Raw genomic sequence first — 9,752 nt, 5'->3', positions numbered from 1 at the left:
TAAATTATTTGATTATATTTATAATTATTTAAATCTTTGGATAACACCCACAGCAAACTAAATTGTTTGGTTATAAATGGCACTTCTGCTTTATGCAACGTTTGTTCCGTCCTTCAGTCCAGTAGGTGGCAGTGCAATAAAATCCCCGGAAATTCTAAAGAACACTGAAGAAAAAAAAACAGTTTGTAGACGTTCTGTGCACGTTTGGGTGAGTTTTAAATAATTTCATTAAAAAAAAGGAAAACTGGAACGTATCGGTTGATAATTATTTGTACACTTGTGTTCAAATAATTCACTCTAGTTGTGTGAGTTGTTTTTTTTCTTGCTCGTTAACGAGAAACATCAAGATCTTGAGTCTGACCCATTCATTTCACGATAGTCTATTCATCTTCCATTAGCTTTCACCTCCACGTAATACAAAGATTGAGTAGCTAATTTTCGTACGCCAAATATTCTGCAGTGTCTTACATTCTCTCTTTTCCAGTTCACAGACAACTTGTCAAGATGTCCATTGGAGTGCCCATTAAAGTTCTTCATGAAGCAGAGGGACACATAGTCACCTGTGAAACCAACACTGGCGAGGTTTACAGGGGCAAACTCATCGAGGCTGAGGACAACATGAACTGCCAGGTACTACCGTAAGATTTTGCATATGTATAGCAAACAAATGTTAAGGCATGAGAATAAATGCTTATCACCTGAAAGCTGCGTTATTTTCTCTTTAGAGATTTTATGCTACAAGTTGAGTTTAGTTGTTTCATCAGTCTTCGTGTTGGATATTATTCATTCATGATCAGGTTTGCACAAAATGAAAGCACTCCTCTGTCTGAAAGGTTGTCTTATCCATAACTATCCATCTTCAATTTCCTCCAGATGGCAAACATCACAGTCACATACAGGGATGGCCGTGTATCTCAGCTGGAACAGGTGTATATTCGTGGCAGTAAGATCAGGTTCCTCATCCTGCCTGACATGCTGAAAAACGCTCCTATGTTAAAGAGTATGAAGAACAAAAATCAGGCGGCTGGTGCAGGTCGAGGAAAAGCAGCTATTCTCAAAGCCCAAGGTATATGCAGCCTCTTGAACCCAGTCCACATATCTTGCATTAGAAACGTATGTTTTTGTGACAATATTTTTATTTGTGTTATAAAGATGATATTCGAGCTATGTTTGCATTTGTTTTTGCAGTGGCAGCCAGAGGACGTGGACGTGGTGGACCAGGACGAGGGAACGTATTCCAGAAGAGACGCTAACTTTATATCGATACCTTTTTTTTTTTTTCAAATAATTTTACCAGCATTTTGGTTTGATCTGTTTTATAATGTTCATTTTATGCTTGCAGAAATAAATGGGGGATTTTTCTATTTTTCAATTGATTCTGATCTCTTTTGTTAATATGTTTCTAATTTTGTATACTGTATTTATCGGTCATACTTGGTGAGCTGTCAAGTACTACAGTGAGGACCCATTTTAGAGCATTTTTTGTTATAATAATAGCAAGGTGTATATTCTAAGGTGTTCAGGAGCTGTTGATCATTGCTGAGAGGGTTCAACCACTTGATTTTCATGTGTTTTACGCTGTTATAGACACTGGCTTGCAAATGTGCCGAGTCCAAATGCTACTGGTACTATCTAACTGACAATTAACCAAATATGTGCAGATGGCTAGCAGTGCATGTCTTAAAACATTCATTATTCCTGCATAAGAAATTACATTCAAAGCATGTGTAAATTCTGAGAAGTGTAATGGATATGAGGCTGCAGGAATACGCATAGTGTTCTGACCTTACATCAAGTACTGTTGTTTCATAGTGGACATTTCTTCAGCAATGAGCTCTAAGGATGTCTGCGGTGCTTGCTTCCACTGCATTTTTGATTATCAAACACCAGTAAAGCTGGTTATTAGTAAAAAAAAAAGAGTAGGATCACTTTTCAGACTGATACAGTTATTGATCATCACCTATGTTGTCATGTGAGTATTTTTTTTTGAAAATTCATAGCCATATTGCTCTTTAAAAGAAATATTGATTGCATCTACTTGCATTTTTTAATTTTGAAGTTACTTTGAATAAAAGTGTAATTTTATTTAATTAAAGCGGTGTATTCAATCATGCTCCTGGAGGGCAGAGTTTAGCTCAAACCAGCTCTAACTTACTTACCTGGAAGTTCAGCTAGAGTTGGAGTTAAACTCTGCAGGACAGTGGCCCCAGGTCTAGGCTAAATAAGTAAACTCTTTTTTTGTATTCCCATGCATGGAAGTGTAGGAGTTGCTTGTTTATTAGGGACTGAATTTAACGTTAAGATTCCAGGGCCCGTATTCATAAAGATTCGAAGAGTCCTCTCAGCAAACTCCTAATTTAGCTTAAAAACTTTTACGTAGGAGTCTTAGCTTAAGAGCTATTCGGGACCGATCTGAGAGCAACTCTGAGCAAGGAAAATTCAAAAACTTTTAGTTTCTGTTTAATAATGGCTTGTGCTGGATGTGTGCACGTGCTATCAGCGAGGGGCGAAGTGGCGACATGTCAAAACGACCTCATAAATTATCTGGTGCGCAAGGAAGAAAAAAACGAAAAAGCCAGAGGACTGTGTGAAGAAAACACTGAAGGATTTAATTGTGCGCGTGCACTATAAAGCTAACACGTTACAGTTTAACGGTTAAACATAACTTTACAGACCCCAACATGTGGGTTGCCCTTAGAATCTCAGCCACTCTCCCGGTAGCTTCAGCTGAGAGAAGGTTTTCTAATCTCAAACTTATTAAAACACTTGAGAACCACAATGATGCAAGAACATCTCAGTGGACTTGGCATTATCAGCATCAACCATGTGGTTTCAAATCAGTTGTCATATGATGATGTCATAGATGACTTTGCTGGCAAAAAGGCCAGGAGAGGAAACCTGTGAGAACCCTGAAGAAGTGATGCTGTAGTTGGCTCTTTTGGTAGGCTAAATGTTGTTTTATAAAGCACCACTAGAGAGCACTTTAAAGTTATTTATTTATTTTTTGTTAGTTACTATGCAAACTGCAATTATTTACAGATTTTCTCCATTGGTTTGGCTCATTTCTTGAAACAGAAATTACATTCTCAAAACAACATGGACAAATCTCCAAACCACTTGGCAAATGTTCACAACAGAATAGCATTTCTCATTAATTTAATCAAATTGCAAATGTCTAAGTACATGTCTCAATGTCTCAGTACATATTTGCAAATGATTAAGTTCAGGTAGCCTACATTTAGCACAATTTCAAAGTGAATAGATCTTGTTGATCTAAACTGATTGTTAGATTCTCAGTCTAATGGTCGTTCGCTCCAAAACGTATCAGAATCATTTAATTGTATAAGTCCTCACATGCACAATAGTCTGTTCAATTGTCAAAATTAGTCAAGAACATAATACCATGAATACCATATATGAATCCCTTGGAACTGGTTTATTGCCTTTATTTTATTTTTCTTTTGTTTAAAGAGCACCTATAATGGAATTTTGAAATTTACCTTTCATGTAGTGTGTAACATAGATCTAAGTGAACAAAAACATCCTGCATAGTTTGAAATATGACAGTGCACCGTATACATAGTTATTTTCTTTCAAAAGTAAGAGTCGACTCGGAGTCATTTTTAAGAATCGTTAGAAGACCGAAGCTTTTTCTCTGACTAGATGACGTCAACTTGTCAAGTTATTTGAATACGATAAGGCCCACTTATTGCGCTCCAAGACGCCAGTGAAAAAACATCATGGCGACGAGACGCTGAAGTGCGACTCAAAAGCAAACTTTTTTCATCTGCCCAAGGATGAGCATTTGAAGACTAGGTGGCTTGAAGACAAACCATACATCGTCGCGATTGAGTGTTTATTAGTCGTCAAATGTATGTTTCGCGATCTCAGGAAGCTTTTATTATGGACTTCTATTATGGCACATGGTTCTTCTTCGTCTATCTGTACCATACATGGACTACATGTGCACAGAGCGCCCTCCGGCTGCCAGTATGAATTGAAAACAACACATAAGAGACTCAATCGCTCATGATTAGGCTATATCTGCGCATTTTGAGGAAGTATTGAATAAAAAATACTCCTCTGTTTAGACATTTGACACAGACATATGAGAATCTATCAATATGTCTCCTCATCTGCACACTTTTGAACTAAAAGCCCTGAGGGATGTTGATTTGTCGCGAGTCTTCGTGAGGAGAATAGAGGAGTTTTTTTTATGAATGAGATCAGCTGAGGCTCATATTACAATCAAACGGTACCGACGCGGTTTTCATATTCATAACTCCTGACACATATTAACAAATTACTGTCACTATAAGACTTTGATGGGCGTTCCGTTTCCGAAAATATCTGCACAGACAAATATCTGGGTCAAATATCACAAATATCACAAATATCTGGGTCATCGGACCAATCACCGCAGATTAGCGTCACGTAAAGGCGGGGTTTTGAAAAGTGAATCACTAAAGGAATCATTTGAGAATCGCTGTCAAAACAGGTAAAAATAAATGCATATTATAAGAAAACTAAAGTCTTTTTTTGTCATTGCATGCATGCAAAACTGTTGTTGGGGACTTCTAAAACAATATTTGGAACATTTTAAATGCCATGATAGGTGCTCTTTAAGGTAAATTATAATTGTTATTTTGTGATTTAGATTTGCATTTGGTTCAGTGTTTGAATTTTTAACAAAAAAAAATAAAAAATACATTTTGAATATTTAAACAAATTTTTTTGATCTCTTGTTTTACAAAACAAGTAAATTATTATTACCTGATGGCACAAACCACCACTAGGGGGCACTTTAAATAAATCTTTTTTGTAGCTAAGACAAAGTTACTGGGCGCACTAAACTTTGCTAACTGCAGCTATTTAAGTTTAATTTGTGATTTGTTTTGTTAGTTTGCTTATTTAGATATTGAAGAATTTTATATTAGTCTTGTTATTTTTAGTGCTGTATCATACTTTTACTGTATTATTTCAATCATTGTTGTTTGATTTGTTTTTATATTTGAGTAAATTATGGATATTTGGATGTATTTATCAAATATCCATATCCATAAATCAAATATGTGGATTTATTTTAAAGTGGCTTTTGATTATTTTATTGTGTTGTTGCTTTTTTTTTTTTTTTTTTTACCAAAAGTGTTGCACTTTTATTTACACTATTTAAGTACACAATGTGAGTTTGAAACCCTTTTTTACAAAATAAATGAAAACGTAAATGGCAAAATAATTTAGGCTCACGTTTTCTCATAAAGCGACTTTGGGTATCTAGAAAAGTGCTATACAAGTGTTATTTATTTTAAATTATTATTTTGGCTAAATACTTGGTGATATAAATCGCAATATAAGGGGGCGCCAAAAAAAATCTTGCCCATAGGGCGCCAAAGAGGCTAGGGCCGGCACTGTCACGTAATATATTGAGAAATATATTTTTGTTGTGTAAGGGTCTGAGTCTACAGCTTGTGAGGCAGCAACAGATACGACCACGTTCTGAGCCTCCAGCCTGTGAGGAAAGAGACATTAACAACCACTACGTTCAGAGTTTTAGTCCAGCGAGACGACTACAGCACGTCCCGATTCTCCATGCCAGAGAGACCAAAGCGGATTGACCAAGTCCTGAGTGTCTGACCCACAGAGTCAGAAGACACACAGAGACATTTGCAACAAGGTTAAGCTCAGGAGAGCAAAACCTTCACTTCAAGGTTCCTTCGTCTGTGTGTTCCAGATTAAGGACCTTCTGCACTTACTTCAGGGCCTCATCTGCGTGTTCCAGATTTTTGGACCCTTTGGTGCTCCAGGAGATCAGCGTCCCACAGATCTTCGTGTTCAAGGCTGTTGAAACGGATTCCAGTTCCTTTCCCCCTGCATTGTCACCCAGCACAACCAGTGGAAGAAGTCACCGCCATCGGACTGCTTACTCGACCAAGTGGAACGTAAATATCACTTAACCAAACCTCTTTCCAGAAACCTTGGCATTGTTGTATATTATCAGTATATGATTTTCTAATATACATTAGAGGTAATATAACTGATGTTAGTTAATAACAAATAATCATTTGTTTATTTGTTTGATGCATACTAAGGTTCTTCACCTTAGTTTCAGAGAAACAACAGTTTATCTTTATATAAGATAACGTAACTCTTCCCTAGCCACACTCAGCTTAATCACATGTATTTTATGCATCTTATGCACTTTATTCCTTTTTCATTCATTGTATTCATTTAGTAGTTGTGTTAGTTATTCTTGTTTATCTTTTGTTAATAAAATCTATTTTATTACAATTGTGTCTTACTTGTCCTGATAATACAGAAAAGGCTCTACAAGTTAGAAATCTCACCAATCTTTCAGATAAATCAGCTGACCATCTCTCCCCACTTTACGTTCAATCTAAAATGATTGAGCAGCCTCCTGTTTGGAGCGTTCTCATGCAGCCAAGGTAAAAGACCTTGACTAGTGTCCCAAACTAAGAGAGGGGGAAGGTGGTCATCTGATTCATAACCACACCTTAATTGATGTGTGATCCAAAATTCACAACGTCAGCGGTGACGTGAGGACCAATCACTACCTTACTTAGAGTCCTTGGATGGACAAAAGTAAAATCACTACATAATTGGTGGGCCCTAGTGAAATTATTACAGCTTGGTAAGCACTAGTTAGGTGTTTTTTAATCACCTTAGTAAAATGGCTTTGTATTTAAGTATTTTCATATTCAGGGTTGTAGCAGGTTTCAGTAAGTCAAATTTAAAGACATTTTTAGACCATAAAGACTGAAATAAGACCTGCTGTTATGTCCCTTGTTAATTAGATGTTAAATTGTCTAGCATATTATCAGACATAACACAGGATGATGAGCGTGTGTGTGTTTCAGATAGTAGGGGAGCTGCAAAAGGATGACCCAAGACCAACGACTTCAAATGAAAAAGATTTAATTTAGTGATTTTAACAATAAAGTGAAGTAATAATGTGAAAAGTACTAAAGTAGAGAAAATAAAGAATATTTACAAAATATACAACTAAACAGGATCAAGCAAAAAAAAAAAAATTTTCAACAAACAAACTGGGAGAGAGGAAGGAGCAAACGAGTGGTGCTTAAATCAAAAACAAAACAAAACTCATCTAACTGAAGATTGAGGAAATAAACTAACTAACAACAAAATATGTAGACATCTTCAGCGTCAGAAAACGCCATAACTAAACTACCGAACTAACCAAACAAAACGTACATTCTTAGCACCACTACTAAACCTGGTGTGTCTAATACATGAGTGAACTACGTGTTGTAAATGTAGGTCGCGACCTGCTAACCTGTCTCACAACCTCTCTTACCCGTTTATACAGCGCTAGATGATAACTTGAGGTGAAGTGTCAGAGAACAGCGGTCACACATCAAACATGGTAATACCTCAAGCATAGCACACAGGAACAAACAAGCACGAACACAAACAGAGAACTGATCCAACTGCTAAGATGTAACAGCAGTGAGCCCTGAATATAGATCAGCCTCTCAGACCGGACTCTCGAGCGACAGACCGTCGTCACTGAACGTGTCCACATGAAAAAAATACTATAGTATATTATAGTAAAATTACAGTAAAATTACTCTAGTAAATACTATAGTGTTTTAGAACCATACTATAGGAAAGATACTACAGTAAATTGTAGTATATTATAGTATTTACTACACTTTGTTAATTTACTGTAGTATATTTACTATAGTACGGTTCAAAAACACTATAGTATTTACTACAGTATTTTTACTATAGGCTAATATACTATAGTATTTTTTCATGTGCACTCTCCCCAGAGTCAGAGTGTGTCTCCAATTGAAGTTTGTGCCATTCATAAACAGCCTCAGGACCGGTGATTGGTTGCGCAATCCTGACGTCAGCATCTGACTTCCGTTGACTGACATGCGGTTCCTCCACTCACGTTCCATATCTGAAACAGACAGCTTATCGCCTCGGTTAAAATGGCTGCTTCCAAGACTTCGAAACCTCGTGGTGTAGGTCTTGGAAAAAGGGGAGAGGCCCACGAGGCTGGGTTGGTGCGTGACTCGTGAGAAATCGATCATCCATCTTAGATTGGGCCTGATCTAGCGCGGCCTCGCTGTCCCATTCCAACCCGAGCTTATCTACAGCGCAGGAAACTACTTCTAATAGCTCGCTGTATGACGGGGAAGCGCGTTTCTCCTGTCCGCTCGGGGGGAGGGAACTACACAAATCGCCCACAAGCTCTTCAGAATCAGAAACCGCGGTAGATAAAACATCATCATCTAGAAAGCCACTGCCAAAATAAATCGTGTCACAAGCTTCTGGGGTAGGCCGCATTTCGTGATGAACGAAAAGAACATGGTCGTCGTCGTGGCTTTCGAAGGCGCCGACGCGACCGGGGGAGAGAGAGAGAAAGGCATCATAATCCGTCTGCTCACTCTCCATGCGCTCCGACTCGCCAGCGTCATCCAAAGCGTCCGTCTCATGCGGTGCCTCAGCGGCCACAGAAACGGAGAGGTGGTGATTAGATGTGCGGCCTTTAGTAAAGGCGGCGAACCTTGAGCGCAGCACTTTCAAACGCCGGCTATCGCAGTGTTGACAGACCGACAGGCCGCTAAGCGCTTACAGCCTAGACATAGCACGCACCTGTCGTGAGTGTCTCCTCCTGCGATGAACCTGCCACACTGCTCGATGCATCTCTTGTCACTCATCGTGTCCGCTTAGAGGAGTGAAAAAAACTGCTCTTAAAAGGGTAGCTAAGAACACGAGAAAGCTTTCCAATGGGCTTACAAAAAGATCTGTTTCCTGGAGTCAAATCTGATGATATGATGCCTAGTGCGCATATAAGCATACATGACGTATTTCTAAAGGTGGCGCTAAGCGTCACTAGCCAATCAATTGGCGTGATGGTATAAGGGCTTCAGACATTCGTCACACCGAAGGCGTTCCCATGGCGATGGTTCGTAGTGTTGAGTGAACCTATGAAAGGGAACCAAATGCACACACAGGCTGCGTCAGAAAACCTATGTGCTGGCTACGTTCGAAACCGCATTTTCAATAAGTACTTACTTAATGAGCGCTAAAAGAGTAAGTACTATATAGCCTGATCTTGTTAAGTATGAATGCGATCCGCACTTTATGCGCCATGTTGACGTTATCATGTAACCTACGACGCTATCTCAACTTGAAAGATGAGTGACAGGTTTAATTCATCTATCTATAAATATCTTAATTTTGATTAAACGTGCTAATTTTGTGGTCTTGTTGAAGAAACGCTGCCCATTTATTTTGTGATTGTAGTATAAGCAATACATTTTAACCCTATTCTGAACCACAGTTTTATCCTTTTTTATCTTTGCGAAACCCACAATCGTGATCTCTTAACCCTTGTACGTCCTTCAAGTAGGTTTACGTTTAAGTCCCTTGGGGTCAGATAGACCCCAAACTTTTACAGACTGATTGCATAAGGAAATATAATGTTTTTACATGGCAAACTATATATAATTTTTTTAATTTACGTCTGAACTATACATTTATGCTGTTTGTGTTGATATATATATATATATATATATATATATATATATATATATATATATATATATATATATATATATATATATATATATATATATATATATATATTTTTTTTTTTTTTTTTTTTACCTATTTACTGCACAATTACTTAACTATGCCATAAATTGGCTCATGAAAAATTCATTTTTTATGAAAAAATCACTTAAATGATGATCTTAATT

At 37.6% G+C, this 9,752-nt stretch overlaps 1 protein-coding gene across 1 annotated transcript; it reads left to right on the top strand.

Annotated features, from left to right (window-relative positions):
* Nucleotides 1–153: 153 nt before the first annotated feature.
* Nucleotides 154–2,553, top strand: LOC307132546 (small nuclear ribonucleoprotein Sm D3-like). The gene is made up of 4 exons (XM_079826939.1): nt 154–208; nt 485–630; nt 874–1,066; nt 1,189–2,553. Exons 2-4 carry the CDS (start codon nt 505–507, stop codon nt 1,251–1,253), a joined length of 384 nt encoding a protein of 127 aa, XP_079683065.1. The 5' UTR covers nt 154–208; nt 485–504; the 3' UTR covers nt 1,254–2,553.
* The last annotated feature ends 7,199 nt before the right edge of the window (nt 2,554–9,752 follow it).

This window comes from Gobio gobio (genome assembly GCF_949357685.1).
Source record: "Gobio gobio genome assembly, chromosome: 10".
NCBI classification, from domain to species: domain Eukaryota; kingdom Metazoa; phylum Chordata; class Actinopteri; order Cypriniformes; family Gobionidae; genus Gobio; species Gobio gobio.
This window is presented reverse-complemented; position numbering and strand designations above follow the sequence as displayed.